Source organism: Silurus aristotelis, assembly GCF_946808225.1.
Source record: "Silurus aristotelis genome assembly, chromosome: 4".
NCBI lineage: Eukaryota > Metazoa > Chordata > Actinopteri > Siluriformes > Siluridae > Silurus > Silurus aristotelis.
In genome coordinates, this window is record NC_139577.1 from 34,428,007 (window position 1) to 34,455,869 (window position 27,863).

Genomic DNA, 27,863 nt, shown 5'->3' on the forward strand with positions numbered 1-27,863 from the left:
GTGTGTGTGTGTGTGTGTGTCAGCTGTGACTCACCGGCGCGCCACAGTCACTTCACTTCCGGGTTCAGTCTCGTCCCGTCGCGAACTTGATGACGCAAGCGAGCGATTCTTTATTTGTTTGTTTGTTTGTTTGTTAATTTATTATAATATAAAATTGTTTCGACTTCAGTTGGACGATTGCTGTATACTGTATATATTTATTAATAGTCACAATAAAGGTTTAATAAAGGCCTCAGGACATTTTTTTGGGAAATGTTTATATATAAGACTTTATATATAAAGACATTCTTGAAATCAAAACAAAACTAGAATTAATATGTATTAATATTGAGAGTTGTCTTACCCGCCCATTTTCAGGTTTCACTTGTGTTTGGTGTTAAACAGTTAAACCCCATGAAGACCAGAGAGATGTCTGCAGAGAAACACTCACTCCACCTTCAGTTATTAAACAAACTAAACAAAACTTGTGTTAGCATTTCACATCAAATAAAACATTTATATTTGACATAAATGTGAAACAGCTGAATAATTTGGATCACATACTTCCAAGCCATCAGAGGCCTGAAATGATAGTAATCAGGACTTTTATCAATAAATTGGTATGAAAAAGTTTGGAGACTCGCTCTGTTTACAAGAAAGTACTTTATTAATCTACGTTTTCTCACGATCACCTTCAAAATCGTCTCCTTGCACAGTAATACAGAGCCTTTTAGAAGCGTCAAACACCTTCTGCTATTCGTGCCAGATCTCCGCAATCATGTCGAAATGGCGACCTTTGACCTGAAGCTTCATCTTCGGGACGAGGACGAAGGCCGCTGTAGACAAATCTAGTGAGTCGGTGGGTGCGGAAGTGAGATGTCGCAGAGGGGAGCTCAGTGACAGGGTGCACACGTGGTCAGAATAGCGCCAGTTCACACTTCCCCTATTCACAAAGGACAAGGTCTTTTGGCACACTGACTTATGAAGGCCGGTGCTCCTGGTGACTGTGCGTGAAGCCTTGTGATGCGCCTTCTGTTGGCGGGTTACGAAACTAGTCTCGAAATTTTTGATGGCACCTGGTAAATATTACTTTTAACTAAGGGAACATAAACAAAGCAATAATGTGCACCATGTAATCCAGTCTGAATAGGGCTAGACTTCACAATACAAATGTTAACTTGAAGATTTTACCATTTGCTAGAAACAAAGGCAGAGATGATACTCCGAACAAACATCGTTTTTTTCTAAGGTAATAAGCCCCGCCCCTTCTGTCAATCACGTCCATCTTTTTTTTCCCCTTCAGAGACAGTGAGTACGTCACATTATCCGGTCCATCAGTAATAATTTAAACTTTATTCAAATGATTAGTCGAGCAATGAAGAAACATTTGGACTTAAATAGCTTCAGAAATAACATTCGGAAATAAAATGTACAATAATGTGGATTAAAATGGCTCGTGGTCCATCCAGCAGAAACGCGCCATCAGGGAGGAAAACTCTCAGCTCAAACCATTTCCTGTGTGTACTGCTCGTGATGGTGGAGCGCCGGTGTGGGCTAGAGAGAAGGCGCTAAGTGTTTTTATTCAAGTTTACAACTCACTATAGCTGCTGCTGCTGCTAGTGCTAAGGATTGTAGGAGATGAGCTAGATCTCCCTGATGAGCTTCAAAAGTCTTTAGGAAGTCTAACGTGAGGTCAGGAACACGAAGGACGAAGCAGCAGAGAATAAGAGAGACGAGGAAGGTTAGGGATTCGGTTCGTCCTCCTTTTTCTTCAGTGGTAAAAATGGCGTAAGGACTTCAGCAGTATGCAGCCAGGAATCATGGTGATGATGCTGATGATGAAGTTTGAAAGTAAAATAGTTCTCACAGTACATTAGACGTTACATTTTTTTAGTACACGTTTTCTCTCCTAGCGTCCCGATTTCTTTCCTTAGAAAAAAACAAAAACACATTTACATGTGACATATACATTATATATTCTGTGGGATCTATGTGCCAAAGAGTCCGTGCAGAGTGAAGCTCATCCTCCGCGGAACAGCTCGTTTAGTCTGTCCAGCTCTTTACAGTTGTCCATGGTCATGAGCTCGGCCTTCCTGCGCAGACGATCGTCTCGGTACACTTTAGCGGCATACAGCAGGTCTGTTTCTGAGACACACACACACACACACACACACACACACACACACACACACACACACACACACACACACACACACACACACACACACACACACACACACACACACACACACACACACACACACACACACACACACACACACACACACACCAGGTCAGACATTAAATCATAAACAGCAGCAGTAATCGTGATTGGTCAGAAGGGCCGTTATGGCGCCTGCAGTGAACCGTTTCTATAGCAACAGCTCGTTCACGCTCGACACCTAAAACGCGTATAAATCATCGTCCGTGGGGAAACGTACTTGTCTGTCGCTCCTTCCAGCAGTTGTTGCGTATGTTAGACACGTAATCCTCCTCCACGCTCTTCTCAATCTTCTGCACCGCTGAGCCTTTATACTCCGATTTAAAGTCCCGGGTGACGTAGTAATCCACGTGCAGGTTCTCCGTCTGTCTCTTTACCGTCTGACCTGTTGATCTACACACACACACACACACACACACACACACACAAATCACCTGTAAGTGTATCATCCTGGTGTATCTTAAAACAAAGCGGGTTTGTGGTTTTTTTTTTACACACAAGTTGTTAGCTTTAAAACGGCAGTTGTGTGAGCAATAAACCAACACTAAGTGTGTGTTAGGCAAATTTTCGTTCACAATTACCGGAAACATAGCAAAGTTCTGTTTGGTGTCCTGATGATTTAAACGATTTAAAACACCATAACAACATTAAAACATTTACAAGAATATTTATTTTATATCATCTGGAAATGTAAACAGTCTAATAGTAAACTGTGTAAAACAGTGTCTAATAATAATTATTATTATATTTATTATTATTATTATTATTATGAGGTAACTCGTGTTGCTGTTCCAGTTTCCTATTTAAATGTTTTATTCTCCAATTTGTTACATTTATCTTGTGCCTCGAACTATTCGTTAAAAATAAAAAATCCCCGTATTCACTATAGAAGTTCCACCACATGCAAAACTCCTCCATGAAGCTCAGTGAGGTCATCAGGTAATGTGTACAATCACTGTGTCACTCTGGATGGAAAGATTCAAGAGACAAATGCAAACTACCAAGCTCTGAATTCGAACCTAAACTTCCAGCCAATCACAATCCACTATACACACCTGAACTTCCAGCCAATCACAATCCACTATACACACCTGAACTTCCAGCCAATCACAATCCACTATACACACCTGAACTTCCAGCCAATCACAATCCACTATACACACCTGAACTTCCAGCCAATCACAATCCACTATACACACCTGAACTTCCAGCCAATCACAATCGACTATTCACACCTGAACTTCCAGCCAATCACAATAGACTATTCACACCTGAACTTCCAACCAATCACAATCCACTATTCACACCTGAACCTCCAGCCAATCACAATCCACTATACACACCTGAACTTCCAGCCAATCACAATCCACTTTTCACACCTGAACTTCCAGCCAATCACAATCCACTATACACACCTGAACTTCCAGCCAATCACAATCGACTATACACACCTGAACTTCCAGCCAATCACAATCCACTATACACACCTGAACTTCCAGCCAATCACAATCGACTATTCACACCTGAACTTCCAGCCAATCACAATCGACTATTCACACCTGAACTTCCAGCCAATCACAATCCACTATACACACCTGAACTTCCAGCCAATAGCAATCCACTATACACACCTGAACTTCCAGCCAATCGCAATCCACTATACACACCTGAACTTCCAGCCAATCGCAATCCACTATACACACCTGAACTTCCAGCCAATCGCAATCCACTATACACACCTGAACTTCCAGCCAATCGCAATCCACTATTCACACCTGAACTTCCAGCCAATCACAATCCACTAGTCACACCTGAACTTCCAGCCAATCACAATCCACTAGTCACACCTGAACTTCCAGCCAATTACAATCCACTATACACACCTGAACACCTTCCAGCCAATCACAATCCACTATTCACACCTGAACACCTTCCAGCCAATCACAATCCACTATACACACCTGAACACCTTCCAGCCAATCACAATCCACTATACACACCTGAAAACCTTCCAGCCAATCACAATCCACTACACACACCTAAACACCTTCCAGCCAATCACAATCCACTATTCACACCTGAACTTCCAGCCAATCACAATCCACTATACACACCTGAACACCTTCCAGCCAATCACAATCCACTATACACACCTGAACACCTTCCAGCCAATCACAATCCACTACACACACCTAAACACCTTCCAGCCAATCACAATCCACTATTCACACCTGAACTTCCAGCCAATCACAATCCACTATACACACCTGAACTTCCAGCCAATCACAATCCACTATACACACCTGAACTTCCAGCCAATCACAATCCACTATACACACCTGAACACCTTCCAGCCAATCACAATCCACTATACACACACCTGAACACCTTCCAGCCAATCACAATCCACTATACACACCTGAACACCTTCCAGCCAATCACAATCCACTATTCACACCTGAACACCTTCCAGCCAATCACAATCCACTATACACACCTGAACACCTTCCAGCCAATCACAATCCACTACACACACCTAAACACCTTCCAGCCAATCACAATCCACTATTTACACCTGAACTTCCAGCCAATCACAATCCACTATTTACACCTGAACTTCCAGCCAATCACAATCCACTATTCACACCTGAACTTCCAGACAATCACAATCCACTATACACACCTGAACACCTTCCAGCCAATCACAATCCACTAGTCACACCTGAACTTCCAGCCAATCACAATCCACTAGTCACACCTGAACTTCCAGCCAATTACAATCCACTATTCACACCTGAACTTCCAGCCAATCACAATCCACTATACACACCTGAACACCTTCCAGCCAATCACAATCCACTATACACACCTGAAAACCTTCCAGCCAATCACAATCCACTACACACACCTAAACACCTTCCAGCCAATCACAATCCACTATTCACACCTGAACTTCCAGCCAATCACAATCCACTATACACACCTGAAAACCTTCCAGCCAATCACAATCCACTACACACACCTAAACACCTTCCAGCCAATCACAATCCACTATACACACCTGAACTTCCAGCCAATCGCAATCCACTATTCACACCTGAACTTCCAGCCAATCGCAATCCACTATACACACCTGAACTTCCAGCCAATCTCAATCCACTATACACACCTGAACACCTTCCAGCCAATCACAATCCACTATTCACACCTGAACTTCCAGCCAATCACAATCCACTAGTCACACCTGAACTTCCAGCCAATCACAATCCACTAGTCACACCTGAACTTCCAGCCAATTACAATCCACTATACACACCTGAACACCTTCCAGCCAATCACAATCCACTATTCACACCTGAACACCTTCCAGCCAATCACAATCCACTATACACACCTGAACACCTTCCAGCCAATCACAATCCACTATACACACCTGAAAACCTTCCAGCCAATCACAATCCACTACACACACCTAAACACCTTCCAGCCAATCACAATCCACTATTCACACCTGAACTTCCAGCCAATCACAATCCACTATACACACCTGAACACCTTCCAGCCAATCACAATCCACTATACACACCTGAACACCTTCCAGCCAATCACAATCCACTACACACACCTAAACACCTTCCAGCCAATCACAATCCACTATTCACACCTGAACTTCCAGCCAATCACAATCCACTATACACACCTGAACTTCCAGCCAATCACAATCCACTATACACACCTGAACTTCCAGCCAATCACAATCCACTATACACACCTGAACACCTTCCAGCCAATCACAATCCACTATACACACACCTGAACACCTTCCAGCCAATCACAATCCACTATACACACCTGAACACCTTCCAGCCAATCACAATCCACTATTCACACCTGAACACCTTCCAGCCAATCACAATCCACTATACACACCTGAACACCTTCCAGCCAATCACAATCCACTACACACACCTAAACACCTTCCAGCCAATCACAATCCACTATTTACACCTGAACTTCCAGCCAATCACAATCCACTATTTACACCTGAACTTCCAGCCAATCACAATCCACTATTCACACCTGAACTTCCAGACAATCACAATCCACTATACACACCTGAACACCTTCCAGCCAATCACAATCCACTAGTCACACCTGAACTTCCAGCCAATCACAATCCACTAGTCACACCTGAACTTCCAGCCAATTACAATCCACTATTCACACCTGAACTTCCAGCCAATCACAATCCACTATACACACCTGAACACCTTCCAGCCAATCACAATCCACTATACACACCTGAAAACCTTCCAGCCAATCACAATCCACTACACACACCTAAACACCTTCCAGCCAATCACAATCCACTATTCACACCTGAACTTCCAGCCAATCACAATCCACTATACACACCTGAACACCTTCCAGCCAATCACAATCCACTATACACACCTGAACACCTTCCAGCCAATCACAATCCACTACACACACCTAAACACCTTCCAGCCAATCACAATCCACTATTCACACCTGAACTTCCAGCCAATCACAATCCACTATACACACCTGAACTTCCAGCCAATCACAATCCACTATACACACCTGAACTTCCAGCCAATCACAATCCACTATACACACCTGAACACCTTCCAGCCAATCACAATCCACTATACACACACCTGAACACCTTCCAGCCAATCACAATCCACTATACACACACCTGAACACCTTCCAGCCAATCACAATCCACTATACACACCTGAACACCTTCCAGCTAATCACAATCCACTATTCACACCTGAACACCTTCCAGCCAATCACAATCCACTATACACACCTGAACACCTTCCAGCCAATCACAATCCACTACACACACCTAAACACCTTCCAGCCAATCACAATCCACTATTTACACCTGAACTTCCAGCCAATCACAATCCACTATTTACACCTGAACTTCCAGCCAATCACAATCCACTATTCACACCTGAACTTCCAGCCAATCACAATCCACTATACACACCTGAACACCTTCCAGCCAATCACAATCCACTATTTACACCCGAACTTCCACCAATCACAATACACTATTCACACTATTCACGCACGTAGCTTGATGGCTACATTTGGTGGAAATTTTGTGTCAATAGCCCACTTAGAAATCCCCTTACTGATAAAACTGCTGATGTGTCAAATACTTATTTTCCCCCGCCGTAAATCCACACTGGTGCACACAGATACAGGTTATAACTTTCAATGTACAGTATGTGATTCTGAAAGGACTATAAAGGACACGAGCGATGGAGAGAATAGAAGAAGAGAAAACAGCCGTACGGTCTGGAGTAGAGACTGTATGGAGGAGTGGAAACCATCAGCTGACTGAGAACAGACACCACGATCAACACCACGATCGGCATCAGCTGAATAAACATTGAGAAGCCTCCCTGAGAGAGAGAGAGAGAGAGAGAGAGAGAGAGAGAGAGAGAGAGAGAGGGGGAGAGGGAGATGAAAAAGAGGGATGTAATATTCAGTACATTGTTTGTATTGATTGAGATTTAAATAATAAGATAAAACACCATGAGTTCCACGTACATCTCCTCTTTCTTCTCTCTCCCTCCTCATCTGCTCCGTCTGCTGAGTGTATCGATCCCGACCGTTAGCAAACGTACTCGCTGCGACACACACACACACACACACACACACACACACACACACAGCTTATGAGATGTACAGTAGATTTCTGTGGTTTATTACTGATGTCCTGCTTATGAACATCAAGCGATAACCTAAACAAACAAACAAACATCACACAGAAGAAGGAACGAGGAAAAATTATCCAGGTCAACCATTTCCCAGAATTCCCAGAAAGCACCTGTGCGTTGTGTATTAAGTTTTTATCCACCTCACACTTCAGAATCGTTTATTATCTAATAACACACTGCTTCTACAGTCTGGTGCTGCGTTCTGATTGGCTGAACGCGGTGCGTGAACGCTTGTGTGAACATGGGGATCTGGACAGGTTTCTGGGTTCTAGAAGGAATTTTGTGCAGGTTAGATATGGTGGAGAGACGTACAGGAGGGGAAGCCGCCCCCGAAGAACATGTTGAAGAGATCCTCTGGTGTGATGTCGGCCTCGAACCCTCTGTGGAAGTCGAACCCTCCGTGTCCGCTGTGTCCCGGGCTGCTGGGTTCTTCTCCTCCGCTCACATCGTACTGCCTCCTCTTCTCCACGTTACTTAGCACTGCGTACGCGTTCCCTATCTCTACACAACAACAACAACAACAACACTATTACATTCATCACTCCTTCTCTCCATTCATCCCCTTTTTCATACAGCTCAAGTATTAAATACACTTCATCCTTTCTTCCATCTTCCCTTCATTCCTCAAATTACATTATTCATTCTCACTTCACTGTGTGTGTGTGTGTGTGTGTGTGTGTGTGTGTGTGTGTGTGTGTGTATATACAGTGAGGAAAATAAGTATTTGAACACCCTACTATTTTGCAAGTTCTCCCACTTAGAAATCATGGAGGGGTCTAAAATTGTCATCGTAGGTGCATGTCCACTGTGAGAGACAATCTAAAAAAAAAATCCAGAAATCACAATATATGATTTTGTAACTATTTATTTGTATGATACAGCTGCAAATAAGTATTTGAACACCTGAGAAAGTCAATGTTAATATTTGGTACAGGAGCCTTTGTTTGCAATTACAGAGGTCAAACGTTTCCTGTAGTTTTTCACCAGGTTTGCACACACTGCAGGAGGGATTTTGGCCCACTCCTCCACACAGATCTTCTCTAGATCAGTCAGGTTTCTGGCCTGTCGCTGAGAAACACGGAGTTTGAGCTCCCTCCAAAGATTCTCGATTGGGTTTAGGTCTGGAGACTGGCTAGGCCACGCCTGAACCTTGATATGCTTCTTACAGAGCCACTCCTTGGTTATCCTGGCTGTGTGCTTCGGGTCATTGTCATGTTGGAAGACCCAGCCTCGCCCCATCTTCAATGCTCTAACTGAGGGAAGGAAGGTTGTTCCCCAAAATCTCGCAATACATGGCCCCGGTCATCCTCTCCTTAATACAGTGCAGTCGCCCTGTCCCATGTGCAGAAAAACACCCCCAAAGCATGATGCTACCACCCCCATGCTTCACAGTAGGGATGGTGTTCTTGGGATGGTACTCATCATTCTTCTTCCTCCAAACACGTTTAGTGGAATTATGACCCAAAAGTTCTATTTTGGTCTCATCTGACCACATGACTTTCTCCCATGACTCCTCTGGATCATCCAAATGGTCATTGGCAAACTTAAGACGTGCCTGGACATGTGCTGGTTTAAGCAGGGGAACCTTCCGTGCCATGCATGATTTCAAACCATGACGTCTTAGTGTATTACCAACAGTAACCTTGGAAACGGTGGTCCCAGCTCTTTTCAGGTCATTGACCAGCTCCTCCCGTGTAGTTCTGGGCTGATTTCATACCTTCCTTAGGATCATTGAGACCCCACGAGGTGAGATCTTGCATGGAGCCCCAGTCCGAGGGAGATTGACAGTCATGTTTAGCTTCTTCCATTTTCTAATGATTGCTCCAACAGTGGACCTTTTTTCACCAAGCTGCTTGGCAATTTCCCCGTAGCCCTTTCCAGCCTTGTGGAGGTGTACAATTTTGTCTCTAGTGTCTTTGGACAGCTCTTTGGTCTTGGCCATGTTAGTAGTTGGATTCTTACTGATTGTATGGGGTGGACAGGTGTCTTTATGCAGCTAACGACCTCAAACAGGTGCATCTAATTTAGGATAATAAATGTAGTGGAGGTGGACATTTTAAAGGCAGACTAACAGGTCTTTGAGGGTCAGAATTCTAGCTGATAGACAGGTGTTCAAATACTTATTTGCAGCTGTATCATACAAATAAATAGTTTAAATATCATATATTGTGGTTTCTGGATTTTTTTTTAGATTATGTCTCTCACAGTGGACATGCACCTACGATGACAATTTCAGACCCCTCCATGATTTTTAAGTGGGAGAACTTGCAAAATAGCAGCGTGTTCAAATACTTATTTTCCTCACTGTATATGAGTGTGTGTGTGTGTGTGTGTGTGTGTGTGTGTGTGTGTGTGTGTAATGAAGACATGAGGAATGTGATTGTGAGGAGATTCCGGATCAGGAATTACTTTTGAAGGCCTCTGTAGCTCCGGGAGTGTGGTTTTTATCAGGGTGGAACTTCAGCGCCAGCTTCCTGTAGGCCTTCTTCAGCTCCTCCTCGTTAGCATCCTTACTGACGCCCAGGACCTCGTAGTAGTCCTTACACTTCTTTATCCTACACACACACACACACACACACACACACACACACACACACAATAAGTTTAGCTCTTCATAAGATTCCTTAAGGAAGAGCAACTGAATCATTACAGATTAGGGAGGAGAGGTGAGAGGTTAGGATTGAGAGAGAGAGAGAGAGAGAGAGAGAGAGGTGAGAGGTTAGGATTGAGAGAGAGAGAGAGAGAGAGAGAGAGAGAGAGAGAGAGAGAGAGAGAGAGAGAGAGAGAGGTGAGAGGTTAGGATTGAGAGAGAGAGAGAGAGAGAAAGAGAGGGGGGTTAGGATTAAGAGAGAAAGAGAGAGAGAGGTGAGCGGTTAGGATTGAGAGAGAGAGAGAGAGAGAGAGAGAGAGAGGTAAGAGGTTAGGATTGAGAGAGAGAGAGAGAGAGAGGTTAGGATTGAGAGAGAGAGAGAGAAAGAGAGAGGTTAGGATTGAGAGAGAGAGAGAGAGGTTAGGATTGAGAGAGAGAGAGAGGGAGAGAGGTGAGAGGTTAGGATTGAGAGAGAGAGAGAGAGGTGAGAGGTTAGGATTGAGAGAGAGAGAGAGAGAGGTGAGAGGTTAGGATTGAGAGAGAGAGAGAGAGGTGAGCAGTTAGGATTGAGAGAGAGAGAGAGAGAGAGAGAGAGAGAGAGGTGAGAGGTTAGGATTGAGAGAGAGAGAGGTAAGCAGTTAGGATTAAGAGAGAGAGAGAGAGAGAGAGAGAGAGAGAGAGAGAGAGAGAGGTGAGAGGTTAGCAGTTAGGATTGAGAGAGTGAGAGAGAGAGAGGTGAGAGGTTAGGATTGAGAGAGAGAGAGAGAGAGAGAGAGAGAGAGAGAGAGAGAGAGAGGTGAGCAGTTAGGATTGAGAGAGTGAGAGAGAGAGAGGTGAGAGGTTAGGATTGAGAGAGAGAGAGAGAGGTGAGAGGTTAGGATTGAGAGAGTGAGAGAGAGGTGAGCAGTTAGGATTGAGAGAGTGAGAGAGAGAGAGAGAGAGAGAGAGAGAGAGGGGTGAGCGTTTAGGATTGAGAGAGTGAGAGAGAGAGAGGTGAGAGGTTAGGATTGAGAGAGAGAGAGAGAGAGAGAGAGAGAGAGAGAGAGAGAGAGAGTGGGAGGTGAGAGGTTAGGATTGAGAGAGTGAGAGAGAGAGAGGTGAGAGGTTAGGATTGAGAGAGTGAGAGAAAGAGAGAAAGAGAGGTGACTGAGTCACAGGACTGAGTGAGTTCTGTAGCACTGACCACACGGTTATTATAATATAATAATGGATAATAATAATAAATAATAATAATATAATAATTTGGTTTATTGTGCTGCAAATTAGGCCAAACATTAACACGTTAATGACACGTTTTAGCCCGATCTAAATCATTACATTACTGAATGTTTACAGATACGGGAAATATTTATATTAGAAATTATTTATTCTAGATTTAATATGCATTCAGCTTACATACATTTTATTCACTAAACATTTGTTTTACTGATGCGCCAAATCTCCAGCACCAAAATACAACCATGACGCAAACATCCGGCAAATAAAACCGTCCGTGTGGAAACATAAATTCAGTTTGGTGTCCTGGTGATTTACGTCATTTAATACACTGTAATTACTTTCAAACATTTACAGAAATATTTAGTCTTCATGCTCTAGGGTGAGTTTGGGTTCATTAAAAATAAACATACATTTGCATAATGTATCAATATTTCTCCATGTACATGTTTGAATTGATGGTACTTTTAGAACAGATACAAAAGTGCGATTAATTACGAGTTCACTCATGAGAATAGTGTGATTAAATATTTTAATTGACAGCCATAATATATTTACATTTGTACATGCTGTATATATATTTATATATTTATCTGCACTTGCCAAATTGCTACTATCCGCCTGCCTGCCTATGATCCCGCTATCCATCCATCCATCCATCCATCCAGCCATCCCTCCATGCATAATTTGTATTCAAAGCTGAATCCTATTTACATAATATACAGTAAGAACAGTATAAAATGTCTGAGCCTGTCCTGCCCAGCCCTGTCCTGCCCAGCCCTGCCCTGAGCTGTCCTGCCCTGTCCTGTCCTGCCTGCAAATGTAGCGGGACATGTGGTAGGACATCCAGGCGATCACAAACTTCAAAACAACTTCACCTGCTTGTGACCATGACGCCTCCCTCTCAGATGCGCTGAACGACTTCTACGCCCGGTTTGAGGTACAGAAGAACGTGGAGGCAAGAAAGACCATCCCTCCTCCCAGTGAACAGGTGCTCTGTCTAACAACAGCTGAAGTGAGGAGAACTCTATGCAGAGTTTACCCACAGAAGTCTGCTGGACCAGACAACATTCCTGGCAGAGTGCTTATGGAATGTGCAGAACAGCTAGCGGATGTTTTCACCGACATTTTCAACATCTCCCTGAGCAGCAATGTTGTTCTGTTGTTCAAGACACAGCTTCCACCCTCACTGGACCCCATGCAGTTCCACAGCTCCACGGACAATCTCCACTAACCTCCATCTGGCCCCTTGCCCATCTGGACAACAAGGACACGTATGTACATATGCTGTTCATAGACTTCAGCTCAGCATTCAACACAATCATCCCTCAGCACCTGATTGAGAAGCTGAGCCTACTGGACCTGAACACCTCCCCCTGAAACTGGATCCTGGACTTCCTGACTGGGAGACCTCAGTCAGTCCGGATTGGGAACAGCATCTCCATCACCACCACACTGAGCACCAGGGCCCCTCAGGGCCGTGTGCTCAGCCCACTGCTGTTCACTCTGCTGACTTATGACTGTGTAGAAATGCACAGCTCGAATCATATCATAAAGTTCGCCGATTATAGTGGTGGGTCTCATCAGCAAGAAAGACGAGTCAGCATACAGAGAGGAAATGCACCAGTTAACAGCCTGATGTGGAGCAACAACCCGTCTCTGAACGATAACAAAACAAAGTCTGCACTGTTTTTTTGTTTGCACTCGATGCACGTTATGTAGCTTCATGTTCTGTATGTAGCTCTGTGTTGTTGTATGTAGCACCAGGGTTCAGGAGGAACGTTGTCACTTTCTCTGTGTACTGCGTCAGATATCTGACAGAAAAGCTCCTTGACTTGAAATGAACCTTGTGTGTTTTGTCACTGTTACACTGCAATAAACTCATTAAGATCCTTGTTGTCCTGTTTATTTCTTACAATTCGTGACAGAATCGATGCAGATTAGATTAGATCAGATTATCCATTAGAAGTTTGTAAGAACTTTGCCTTAGAGATTCCACACAGCACTGTTCAGCTCCATGAAGGATTTAAAACTGGTTATGTTACAGATTCGTTACTTGTCTGCTATTGATTTGAGTCGGTAGAGATTTTGTTAGAGATTCGCTGCAGAATAAGTGAAGATGCCGCTGCAACACCTCCTCCATAACTCATTCAATAAATAAATCATTCAATTACAAAATCAAATCTAATAAATCACTTCGCTTCACTCATAAGACAGCAAATTAAATGGTGTACTACGTTTTTGTGGGTTTTTTTTAACGTTTATAAATTAGACCAGATGTGTTTGTAGACAAACACACACAGTTTATTAAAGGCTGCTCAGGAGAAGCATCGGTCTCTTGAATTTTAGAGCTCGCTACAGTAACTCAGTATCTCCACAGGGAAGTAATTTAGACACACACACACAAAGGTCAAAGAGTGTGTGATGCAACACGGTGTAACAGGAAAAAAACTGAATGAAACATCATGAGAAAGTTGGAGTGAATAAAAGCTCCCAGTGCTGTAGCTGAAGTGCACTAGGGAGGGTGTAGTGACACTAAGAAGTACAGAAGTACACGTAAACGAGGAAGAGGAAATCGGTGTGTAATTGGCAGGGCTTGGGGGACCTGTGATATGTCAGAGTGATATTCGAGTTGAAAAGCGTATGTTGCTTCATTCACACACACACATGACCAAAACGTCTGGTTTCTTTCGTCTCCTGTGTGTACAGGTGTTCTGTGGTGTGTCAGCGTGAACGTTGCGCCACAAAACCTTTCCATAATTTAGATCCCGGTGTAGCAAGAGACACGTCTGCGGCGTGGAGAGAGCGATTATTCACCGTGTCCGCTGTTCCTCTTCATCGAGTTACACTTCTCAAACTCAAGGTCACCTTGGTAACAGACGCTGGAATATACATGAACCTTTCTTCTCCTGCCCTGGGAGCTCGTTAAACTCGTTAACGCTCGTTATGGAAGACGGACTGCGTGTTAATATTCTGACACGTCAGACAGTTTGACACGTCTTTTTTGTATCAGCCTTTTTGGTAAACTACTGTATACTCCTAGATCACGTGTGTGAGAGCTGTCGATCATTGGCTAAACTAATTCATCTTATTAAACAAACACACACACACACACACACACAGTGGGTGGAGTCTGACCTCTGCACTCCCTCCACCTGCTCCTTTGTGAAGCTCTTGGACGTGTCTTTATTGGTTGATTCCTGCCCCGGCTGTGGTGGAGGCGTCGCCGTCGTCTCGGTGCCATTCGCTGATTTTCTGCAGTATGCTCCTCCATTACCAGCCGAACTTCCATTCTTCAACAACGCCTCCAACAACGCTGTATTAAGAGATAAAACACACACACACATTGAATTGCTTTTAAGAAATATAGTTCAGATCGGTCTTACATACAGTATATCAATCATATGACACTGCAGTCGTCCGTCTCTTCAGACCTCAAGACTTTTTCCTTAAAAAAATGACTCTTTAATAGTTGGAATTTATTTGGAGGAAGATCGGAGTCTTAAATTCTGAATGCAGAACCATTTAGTTACAGGATTATAAAATTAAGATGATGTTGAGGAGTGCATATGGCTGAAAATACTGAACTCAAGAAATACTGAACGGAAAAAATAATGATCTCCTGAGTCTCCTAAATCGGTCCAGACACGGCGGTCCTCCAGAAAACATCCCGCGTCAGACATGGTCACGTTTCTCACCACAGCTCGTCTGGGACGTGTTTAAATAAACCACGCTCTGTTCTGGTGACTAAGCAGCTTCGTGGCTGCAGCAGGAGCGTGAGACGAGTCGATACAAACACACGCAGGTTCTCCAGAGAGAGGAATCGATTCTCATCAAGCTGGAAAAAAAACCTGCGTCTGGTTTAGGACGACATGCAGCTGAGCTCAAAAACACACTTTAATCGACCTGCATTTTAATAGAGCTGTGGTACAAAACCGCCGCCCCCCCCACCACACACACACACACACACACACACACACACACACACACACACACACACACACACACACACACACACACACACGAACTCAGCCGGTAAATGACGTTTCATTTGCTGATATTCTAGAAGTACTCTGTATGTATGTGGATGAAACTTTATATGATTAAATCTGATGTTTGCTAATTTAATAACAATGTTTATAGGTTTAAAACTTTCAATAGACAATTTGCTTGAAAAAATTCTGTTTTATAATTTAATTAAAAAAACAGAAAAACTTTATGAAGTAGAAAATGTAACGTGTCACAGTGAATTCAGGAGAAATTGTCTGATCCTGGAGATCATTTTAAAGTGAAATCTATTGTTCAGTAGCTAATTGTAGTAGCCCATATCAAACCTCTACTTTATCTCAGAGATTCTAGAAAAGGTTGTAGCACAGCAGTTCTGCTCACATCTACTGAGGAATAACATTTATGAAATGTATCAGTCAGGATTTTGGCCTCATCATAGCACAGAGACGGTGCTAGTTAAGGTGGTAAAGGACTGTTATTGGTCTCTGATCAGGGTTTTGTCTCTTTACTTGTTTTACTCGACCTCAGTGCAGCTTTTCACACCATTGATCATCATCTCCTGCTTTCTGAACTGGAGAACGTTGTTGGAATAAAGGGAACAGCTCTCTCCTGGCTCAGGTCTTATCTGACTGATTGCTATTAGTTTGTTGATGTAAATGGTGAGTTCTCCACACTCTCTGAGGTAAAGTTTGGTGTTCCGCAAGGATCTGTCTTAGGCCCTCTGCTTTTCTCTTTATATCTGCTGCCTCTTGGTGAAATTATTTATAAACATGGGATTCGCTTCCATTGCTATGCTGATGACACACAGATGTATATTTCAGCAAAGCCAGATGAGAGAGATCAGTTTAACAATGTTGAGAAGTGTGTAAAGGACATTAGACAGTGGATGCTTGATAACTTTCTTCTGCTCAACTCAGATAAGACAAAAATACTTTCAGGTATTAGGTACTAGGACCACATGCAGCTAGAAGCAAACTTTATGATTCTGTAGCATCTCTGGATGGTGTTTCTGTTTCAGCGTGTACAGCAGTCAAAGACCTTGGTGTGATTATTGACCCGAGTCTTTCCTTTGAGTCTCACATGAATAATAATATCACCAGGATCGCCTTCTTTCACCTTAGAAATATTGCTAAAATTAGAAATATGATGTTACAGGATGCAGAAAAACTAGTTGATGCTTTTGTAACATCTAGATTAGACTACTTAGACGCTTTACTGTCTGGGTGTTGGAGTAAGTGCAGAAATAAGCTTCAGTTAGTTCAGAATGCAGCAGCAAGAGTCCTCACTAGATCTAGAAAATATGATCACATCAGCCCTGTATTAATCATCTACACTGCTCCCAATTACATCTCACACTGATTATAAAATACTACTACTGACGTATAAAGCACTTAACGCTCTCACGCCGCAGTATCTGAGTGAACTTCTGTACCAGTATGATCCTCCATGCCTACTTAGATCAAAAGGTGCAGGCTGTTTGTTGGTACCTCAAATAATAAAGATTCCAGCAGGGGGCAGATGTTTCTCCAATAAACCCCACAGTTATGGAACAACCTTCCAATCAGTGTTGAACACTGAGACTGTGTCTGAGTCCCTCAAGTCGAGGCTGAACACATTTATTTAGTGGAGTCTTTAGTCAGTAGGTGTTTGTGAGGTAAAGGAGCAGATCTGGAGGGATCATGGATATGGAGTGTTTGGTGAACTGGGATATTTGTATGCTGTTGTTTCCTCACTCTCACACGTTCACTCAGGTTTGTTGATGGTGGTGTGGTGGGTCGTCTCTTATTCCAGAGATCCTCATGTCTGTGTTTTCTTCTGCTTTTCCCTTTTAGTTATGCTGCCATAGCGAGTCTTGCCGGAGTCCAAACTGCACAGTGACATTAACTTTCATACAACAATAAAGACACATAATAATCCATATCCTTCTCTTCCTGTCACCCTCTTCTCTCTCTATCTCTCTCTCTCTCTCTCTCTCTCTCTCGGTCGAGATAAACATGCTCCTAAGGTTCCAGCGACCACTGTTCCTGCCCCTCTTCCCTCTGTGGATTTTCCCCCTGGTCTGCCTCTGGATAGTGTTCTCTTCATTTGGAGGCCACTCTGTGCAGCTTGGGACGGTTTCTCATCAATGCCTTGGGTGGTTCCATAAAATTTTGGAGTAAGAACAGAAGCTTTGAGGATGGATTTGGACTGTAGTTAATATCAACAGTCTTCTACACTGACTCAGGACTACCGTATCCTGGTACTGGACTTGTGGTGCTGCAGAAACACCACTGAACACTGAAACCTGATTTGAGATGCAGGTTCATGACAACAATCAAGACAACAAGCATAAACAATGATGCTGCTGGAAACCTGATGGACAGGAGCAGGTGTTTGTAGATGTTATACATCTGGAACTAAAGTGTACTGGAAATTCATGAAGTTCATTTGGGTTGGTTTACTCATTATTTAATCGTATGTTCTCCTGCATGGGCTGTTGGTAATCCATGTTTTATTGGTGGAGAACATCATCAGCATGCTTTATTGGTGGAGAACATCATCAGCATGCTTTATTTGGTGGAGAACATCATCAGCATGCTTTATTGGTGGAGAACATCATCAGCATGCTTTATTGGTGGAGAACATCATCAGCATGCTTTATTGGTGGAGAACATCATCAGCATGCTTTATTGGTGGAGAACATCATGGAGAACATCATCAGCATGCTTTATTAGTGGAGAACATCATGGAGAACATCATCAGCATGCTTTATTGGTGGAGAACATCATCAGCATGCTTTATTAGTGTAGAACATCATCAACATGCTTTATTGGTGTAGAACATCATCAGTGTGCTTTATTGGTGGAGAACATCAGCATGCTTTATTGGTGGAGAACATCATCAACATGCTTTATTGGTGTAGATCATCAGTGTGCTTTATTGGTGGAGAACATCATCATGGAATGTCCTGCTGATCCTATTGAACTGCTTGGAGATGAACTGGGCCACAGGTAATAAATAAATCTCCAACTAGTGAAGAACATCTGTGGCAGGTTTTATTAGACACCCAGCCAAGTATTTGATCTGAACGTTGGAGAAAGGAAGTGTCTGGATGGTGAAGGTGTGAAGCTGTTCTTCAAGATAAAGGAGGATTTTTTTGTGAAAATAAAGTGGAACATCTGCACATTTATAGATTTGTTTGGTCAAAGTGAATCTTCATACTGTTACATTACAGTTTGTTGTTCACGTACAGTCCACCAGAGTACAGGAGCAACTCACCTCAAACACTGTATGTAGCTGTAAAAGGATAAAAGCATCATACGTTTGTAAATTGATGGTGCCACGAGCCCTGTGACGTGAGCTATGACGCGAGCCCTGTGACGTGAGCTATGACGCGAGCCCTGTGACGTGAGCTATGACGCGAGCGCTGTGACGTGAGCTATGACGCGAGCGCTGTGACGTGAGAGGAATAAGCCAGTTTGCGTCGCTGATTATTTTCCTGTAACAGCACGATATGTGCAGTGTTTTATTCCCCACAGATCCCCGTATCATAACGCAAATAACACGTGAGCACGTCTGCAGGGTTTATTCAACAACACTGAATAATGATAATAAAATACCAGAAATAATACAATTTAAAAAATATGCTAAAATAACTTCTTCTTTCGGCTTCTCCCATTAAGAGTCTCCACAGCGGATCATCCCTCTCCATCCCCCCCTGTCCTCTACATCTGCCTCTTTCACACCAACTACCTGCATGTCTTCCCTCACCACATCCATAAACCTCCTCCTTGGTCTTCCTCTTTTCCTCCTTCCTGGTGTCTCCATCCTCAGCATTCTCCTACTGATGTACCCCATGTCCCTCCTCTGCACATGTCCAAACCATCTCAATCTCACCTCCCTCACCTTGTCTCCAAAACGTCCTACATGCGCTGTCCCTCTAATAAACTCATTTCTAATCCTGTCCATCGTTGTCACTCCCAACGAACATCTCAACATCTTCAGCTTTGCTACCTCCAGCTCCACCTCCTGTCTTTTACTCAATGCCACTGTCTCTAATCCATACAACATTACATCGGTATTCAGGGACAGGCATTAAGCTGGTTTAAATCCTACCTGTCCAATCGTTACCATTTCGTAGATTTAAATGGAGAGCTATCCAGAATAATGCTAGTAAATTATGGCGTGCCACAAGGGTCAGTTCTAGGACCCCTGCTTTTTACAATATACATGCTTCCATTAGGAAATATTATTAGAAGGCATGGAATTAGCTTCCATTGTTATGCTGATGATACCCAGCTATATATCTCATCCAAACCAGGCGATACAGCTCAATTAGCTCGCATAACTGAGTGTGTTGAAGAAATAAGAGATTGGATGACCCATAACTTTCTGCTATTAAATTCTGATAAAACGGAGATTTTGCTCATCGGCCCAAAAAATAGTACACAGAAGCTCCAGCATCTCAGCCTGCATTTAGACGGTTGTTCTGTAACTACTAGTTCAACGGTAAAAGACCTGGGAGTTATTTTAGACAGCAACTTATCTTTCAAAAATCACATCAATCAAGTTACAAAAACAGCCTTCTTTCACCTTAGAAATATTTCTAAGCTAAGAAATATGTTATCTATATCTGATGCAGAGAAGCTCGTCCATGCGTTTATGACCTCTAGAATAGACTACTGTAATGCATTACTAGGTGGATGTCCTGCATCATTAATAAACAAGCTTCAGTTAGTTCAGAATGCCGCAGCAAGAGTTCTTACTAGGTCAAGAAAATACGATCATATAACCCCAATCTTATCGTCCCTACATTGGCTTCCTATTAAGTTTCGAATGGACTACAAACTACTGCTACTCACTTATAAAGCACTAAATGGTTTGGCTCCCATGTATCTATCCAGTCTTTTAACACGCTACAATCCGTCACGCTCCCTGAGATCTCAAAACTCTGGGCTTCTAGTAGTTCCTAGAATAGCAAAGTCCACTAAAGGCGGTAGAGCATTTTCACATTTAGCTCCTAAACTCTGGAATAGTCTTCCTGACAGTGTTCGGGGTTCAGATACACTCTCCCAGTTTAAGTGTAGATTAAAAACATATCTTTTTAGCAAAGCCTACACATAACACACATCACACACATCACATCATAACCTTGTGCTCCAGAACATCTGATCACATGCACATTATCAACTTGTGCTGTTAATATCATGAACAGCAGCTACGCTAATTCCTCTCCACTGCTTCTCTTTCTCTCCCCATCCCGAGGCATCCTGAGGTTTGGCCAGCTCCAGTCACGTCCCACCTCGTGAAGATTATGGACCTATTGATGATCATGGAGAAGTAGATGCCGAGTGTTTAAAGGCCCTGGCATGGAGAAGCTGATGCTGGATCTATGATGATCACAAACTGTTCTGTATTGTTGAAAGATTTATGACCAAACTTTTGATGTCACCCATATGAGGATGGGTTCCCCTTTGAGTCTGGTTCCTCTCAAGGTTTCTTCCTCATATCATCTAAGGGAGTTTCTCCTTGCCACTGTCGCCACGGCTGCTCATCAGGGACAAACGCACACCATTCACCTTCACTGTTGTTTTCTGTAAAGCTGCTTTGAGACAATGTCTGTTGTGAAAAGCGCTATACAAATAAACTTGACTTGACAACATCTCAGGTCTCACCACAGTCCTATAAACTTTCTCTTTCACTCTCACAGATACTCTTCTATCACAAATCACTCCTGCTATCACTCTTCTCCACCCACTCCACCCTGCCTGCACTCTTTTCTTCACTCTCACAGAGACTCTTCTCTCACATAAAAACCAGAGAAGATCAATAGCAGAATATAAACACATTTTTTACTGTAATATTTATTGATAGAGTTTTTACTCCTGTTATAAGTTTGTTCATTTAGAGTTGTAATGATACACTATTTTATTAGTGTATCTGGTTATTATTCGATTACAGTATTTTATTTGTATATATTTATTAATGACAGAAAGAGTAACACTGTATGTAGCTGTATTGATGTTAGCATTGAGCTCAAAGCGCTAATCAGATAACATTTCCGTTTGTTAGCAGGCGAGTCGATCTGAGCTAACCGGCTAAGCTACAGTCCTCTGGAGATTTGTCGACACGCTTATAAACATTTTAACTGGAAATATAACATTAAAAATATAATTATTAATACAGGTAGGTGTGTGTGTGTGTGTGTGTGTGTCGATTAAAGGTATCTCCTTTAGACGGCCGTGTTCCAATCCACCCCGTGTTGAACATGTAAAGCCCTAGCTGTCGCGCCTAAACGCGTTCACTGTGTCCACTAGGTAGTGCCCCAGTATAGGAGTCAATGCAGTATTTGGGACACAGTCGACACGCCGTCTACCGTTTAGCGCAGTAGCGCTGTGAAAGAGCCTCGGTACCGCGAGCCCCGGCGCCTGTCCCGCCTTACCTTTCGCCCTGTCAGTCGGGAACAATTTATCCGCTTTGTTCAGGAACTTTATAGCCTTCTCCTTGTCTCCTGCTTCGAGGGCCTTCGTCGCTATATTCATACATTTTTCCGCTTCGTCTCTGTTGCCTTCCATGGCTTCTCCCCCCTCCTTCCTCGCGCTCGCGCTCGCGCTCTCTCTCTCTACGGTCTACCCTTAAATTTGTTGTACACCTCTCTTCCACCAAACCCCGCCTTCTGATGAATAATTCATTAGTACCCCGTGCTCACAAGCTGTGCTCCCATTGGTCAGTTTCTATAGTGACTAAAATGTCAACTAATCCTAATCGAGGAGGCGGGCTTTATAGCAAAAAACGGGTGCGGATTAAAAACATTCGGCTCAGCTGATAGTTGCGTAGCATAACCTGAGCATCAGCTTTAGCACTTTCGCCTCGTCTCGTAGCGTCGCCGTGACAGTTTTGACGACTTGTATTTATTCATAAGCGCGCGTAACCCAGTCATTAGGGCCCGGAGACAAACATGGATCGGTTTCAAAACGAAGTACGGATAATACGTGCAACAATTACGATTTTAGCATTAAAAATTGAAAAATGTCGAAAATGTTAAACGAGAATAAAAAAATCGATACTAATAATCAAATTAATCTCCCCAAAATCGTATATTAAATCATAATTAGTAATAAAATTGTAGTTATTTATACTAAAACTTGTGGCGTACACAAATTTTCTATCATAAAATAAATGTATACTGTTCCATAACAAATATGTACATAAATAATAAATGTAATGTTTCAATGTTTATATATATATATATATATCTATATATCTATATATATATATAAAATAAATTCTATATATAAAATATTTATTTTTGATATAATTACGACACAAAACACCAGCAATGAGAGAGCGATCAGCAAAAAAATATTATTTATTTCTGACCTGTTCAATGCTTAAGGGGACTTAATTTTCCCATTCCATGTTTTTAAAATGTGGCACAGAAATTTGATTAAAGCAATCTAAAAAAATCTGATTAAAGCAAATTTAAGTTATGGCTGATTAAATAATCACATTCCTACACTTGAAATCGGTGGTGTTCATATATTAGGGGGAAAAAGTTGTAACTTCATTGTTAGAAAAACTTCTTCAAGCACAATGTAAATGAAAGATCTGTGACCCAAACTTTGATCTGAACAACTCATGGACCTTTCCTCACAAACACTTTATCCCAAATCAAATTAAAGACCTCCGTTTCTAAACTGGTCATAGATATTCACCCTGTAACCTCACAATTTATAAAAAACAATGTATCTTCTTAATGCTCTTTTTTCATAATACTGAAGAAGAATCAATTCTACATTTGTTTCTGCCACTGTCCATTCACCAAGTCTTTTTGGTCAGATGTTACTGTGCTACTATTGCTTTGTTGTAAATGTTTTCTATTTTCAAATCTTGTTTAAAAACATATGTTCAGGCAAGCATATCATTAACATTGTATTTATACGTATTTCTGATTGTATAATGTTTCATTATTTAAACCCTTGTTAACTGTTTTTCTTTTCATTGTATGTATAATGTCATGAGAGGCGACAATCGATAAAATTTATTATTATTATTATTATTATTATTATTATTATTATTATTATTATTATTATTATTATTATTATTATTATTATCTTAAATGAATACTTTTCAAGTTTTTAATACTCTAATCAACATGGTAATGGACAGATATTGATGCTTTATGCAAATGAATGTTTATTATTAGTGAAACTAAACTCAACATAAAGCATGAAGACTACATTTACTTGTAAATGTTTTAAATTACATAAATCATCAGGACACCAAATGGAACTTTTGATATGTTTCCACACGGACGGTTTTAATTGCCGGATGTGTGCACCATGGCGGATTTTGGTGCTGATTTAAAACTTGGCGTATCAGTAAAACAAATGTTTACTGATTAAAATTAAATTTTTGGTGGTGTTTTTTAAAAACTAAGTAAAAATAGGACGTGGTGAATAAATGTGTGTTGCGTTGAGGGTTTTGATTTCGCCTTTTACATTCAATAAAATAATTTAAACATTTTTAATATTGATTTTGACTGCTTATAAAGCGATTTAGGCAAAATTGTTAAGGAAATTGAACATGAACGTATAAACGGTTATGAATCGAATCAACACCAGAAATAGCGCAGTAGCCCGTCGCGGTTTGATGACGCAGGTGGGACCCGCCGGAAGTGGAAGTAAACATGGCTGAAGGTGGCGGTGGGAAGGCGGTGAATGAAAACGTACCGGTTTATGAACATGTCGAAGTGAATTCCAAACCTTTCCACCTCGGCACCTTCAGGGATTTATGGCTCAGTGTGTTGAAACCCGAATATTACTCCTTTAATCAGACTTCCGGAGATGTAGAAGATGCGCTGTTTATAGAGGAGATGGGGATCAGTCCTGAAACCCTGGAGGAGATTAAAACCATCTGCAGGTGAACTTTCTGCTTTACATTAATCCCTGAATACACCATTTATACATGAATGGGATGGGATAGGATGGGATGGGATGGGATAGGGGTGGGGAGGCGGGGGGGCTTGTCAGATATTTATTGACTGTACAAAACACTAGACAGTTCTAATGTTTCTCCTGGAGTTGTATCCGTACTTTAAATTAGAAAAGTGCATTAAATATGTTACAGCAGCTTAATGCACGTGTGTGTAGAAAACAGGAGTCTGGATAGTTTCTTTATTACATTTAAAACACTTTTTAGACCCTATTATAATGTCTAGAACCTGCAGCTGAATCCCAAACGACTGTGTGTGTGTGTGTGTGTGTATGTGTGTGTGTTTCAGCCCTGATTCTCTTCGCTGTCATGCTGAAGATGAAGCTCCTGACCCTGATGTGGTTCCTGAAGACCCTCAGCTCGCCACCTTGAAGTAAACTCTAAAAATCTCAACTAAACTAAAGGCCATGATACTGGATAAAAAAACCAAACATAATACTCAATGTTAAACAGTACTGAGCTTTATTATATATAAAAAAAAAAAGTACTGAGTCATAAAATCCCACCAATAATTAATATAAATAAATAAAAACAGTTGCATCTGAAATGAATAAAAAGGCACTTCATATAAACAGCACGTGGTATCAGTGATTCACCACTAGAGGCCGCTCTCCTACTTTCTAACACAATCCGGAAAAACTATCGGTATTTATTTTTGCCAATAATTCCAGCTTTTAACTCTCAGTGCCAATTAATTCAATCGGCTGACCGCTAATATACACTGTCTTAATTATAATGAAATATTTTTTGTGAACTATTCGATTGTTGCGTTAATGTGAGACGTTTTTGTTTGCAGACTGAGGAAGAGGAGACTGGACTATAAGAAGACTCTCGTACGGGACAATGTGGGACGACACGAGACGTACGCTAACGAATTGGTGAGCGATGTTGACAGAAACATAGAGAAAATGCACACCTGAGATTTATTCCACTTATTACTGGTTTTGGATCACTGCTCAGTCCCCCCCCTAGTGGATGAAACGTGAACAGCAGAACACAACGCATATTCACGTGGAAGCTTTCTGTACTGTCCTGCAGGAGACACTGTCTTTGGGCAGGAGATCTGTAGAAGCCTCAGACATGATTCCTGAAGGGGAAATCGTTCTCACCTTCAACATCATCTATCCTGTCCTGTTTGAGCGAGTAAGAAAGGAGAATAACAACATTACAGAAATAATAATAATAATAAAAACTTTGAGTGTTTTTTACCGTGTGTGTGTGTTTGTGTGTGTGTGTGTGTGTGTGTGTGTGTGTGTGTGTGTGTGTGTGTGTGTGTGTGTGTGTGTGAGTTTAAACACGTGAGAGCGTATCAGACGCTGCATGTCCTGGGATCGCAGAAGCTGACCGAGCTCAGAGATGCCATCTGCTGTGTGAGCGACCTGCAAGTGTTCGGGGAGTTCAGTAACACACCGGATATGGTGCCTCAGTTCATCAGCAAGGTCTCACACACACACACACACACACACACACACACACACACACACACACACACACACACACACACAGACTTACATACACACACACACTCACACACTTACACACACTTATACACACTCTCTCACACACACACACACACACACACACACACACGATACGAGGTTTGATCAGAAGTGTTGTTTGATCTGGAGATGAATTCAGGATTATAAATGTTTTTGTTCTGTGTTTTCAGGATCATTATAAATCTGCCTTCTTTTTCTTTGAGGGAATTTTCTATAACGACATGCGATTCCCAGAGTGTCGTGACACCAGCAGGTCAGAACCACACACACACACATACACACGGACGCACACACACATTAATAATGAATGGTGGTGGTAATGATGATGATGATGATGATGACGCTGGTGTTTGTGTACAGGGTGACACGTGAGTGGACCAAATCCCGAGATTTCCCCGAGTTTAAAACAGCGTTAATGGAGGAGGTAACGTTCAGTGATTTGAAGGTGAAGGTGGGTTTTCCGTACCTGTACTGCCATCAGGGAGACTGTGAACACGTCATCATCCTCACGGACGTCAGGTGCACGTCCTCACGTCATTACGTTACAAAAATCATGACAGCAGCATCACTCATCATTTACATCATGCTTATTTATTGTGTGTGTGTGTGTGTGTGTGTGTGTGTGTGTGTGTGTGTGTGTGTGTGTGTGTGTGACTCAGGCTGGTCCATAGGGACGACTGTTTAGATAAGAAGTTGTATCCTCTGCTGTCGCACAAGCACAGGGTCGTGACCCGGAAGTGCTGTGTGTGTCACCTGTACATCAGCAGGTAAGATAAAATAATGAGCTTCAGATAACAAGAAATAAATAAACAGTATATACATGAGATGGAATTGAAAAATAAATGAACTAAGTTTTATATACATCATTTATTCATAAATATAAAAAAAGTGCTACGGCACTACCAACACATTGGGCATATGATGTATGATTTGTTGCGTTATTAGGCTAAGACGCTGTACAATCATAGATCTTGAATGCTATTGGCTGTTGAAGCTCGTACCTCTGTATAAACCCCGCCCCCAAAACACCTCGTCATTCCCTCAGATGGATAACAACGAACGACGTCGTGGCCCCGATGGATCCGTGTCTGTACTGCGATCAGTGTTTCCGTCTGCTGCACTACGACCGAGACGGGAACAAACTGGGCGATTTCCAGGCGTACGCTTACGTCGACCCCGGAGCGTTCAACTGAGCGTGCTCCTCGTCTTTCTCACCGCCCTCCCCGTCCTCCTCACCGCAGTCCCTGTCCTTCACGTCTTCCTCACCGCCCTCCTCACCGCAGTCCCTGTCCTTCACGTCTTCCTTACCACCCTCCCCGTCCTCCTCACCGCAGTCCCTGTCCTTCACGTCTTCCTCACCGCCCTCCTCACCGCAGTCCCTGTCCTTCACGTCTTCCTTACCACCCTCCCCGTCCTCCTCACCGCAGTCCCTGTCCTTCACGTCTTCCTCACCGCCCTCCCCGTCTTCCTCACCGCCCTCCCCACCGCAGTCCCCGTCCTCCTCACCGCAGTCCCTGTCCACTCCGTTCCCCCCCGTCTTCCTCACCGCACTCCCCGTCCTCCCTGTCTTCCTCACCGCACTCCCAGTCTGCTGCTGGGGTTCTCCTGTTGCC

At 42.6% G+C, this 27,863-nt stretch overlaps 2 protein-coding genes across 2 annotated transcripts; one reads left to right on the forward strand and one right to left on the reverse strand.

Annotated features, from left to right (window-relative positions):
- Positions 1–1,304: 1,304 nt before the first annotated feature.
- Positions 1,305–22,427, reverse strand: dnajb14 (DnaJ heat shock protein family (Hsp40) member B14). Its single transcript, XM_083538941.1, has 8 exons — positions 22,200–22,427; positions 14,909–15,086; positions 10,375–10,520; positions 8,278–8,466; positions 7,796–7,875; positions 7,538–7,647; positions 2,421–2,593; positions 1,305–2,124 (listed from the first exon to the last, which is right to left on the reverse strand). Exons 1-8 carry the CDS (start codon positions 22,330–22,332, stop codon positions 2,000–2,002), a joined length of 1,134 nt encoding a protein of 377 aa, XP_083395067.1. The 5' UTR covers positions 22,333–22,427; the 3' UTR covers positions 1,305–1,999.
- A 1,959-nt stretch (positions 22,428–24,386) lies between these two features.
- Positions 24,387–27,753, forward strand: snapc3 (small nuclear RNA activating complex, polypeptide 3). The gene is made up of 9 exons (XM_083539709.1): positions 24,387–24,679; positions 25,041–25,124; positions 25,548–25,629; positions 25,790–25,894; positions 26,041–26,190; positions 26,421–26,503; positions 26,611–26,769; positions 26,910–27,017; positions 27,296–27,753. The coding sequence occupies exons 1-9, from the start codon at positions 24,447–24,449 to the stop codon at positions 27,441–27,443; spliced, it is 1,152 nt and encodes a 383-aa protein (XP_083395835.1). The 5' UTR covers positions 24,387–24,446; the 3' UTR covers positions 27,444–27,753.
- Positions 27,754–27,863: the final 110 nt, after the last annotated feature.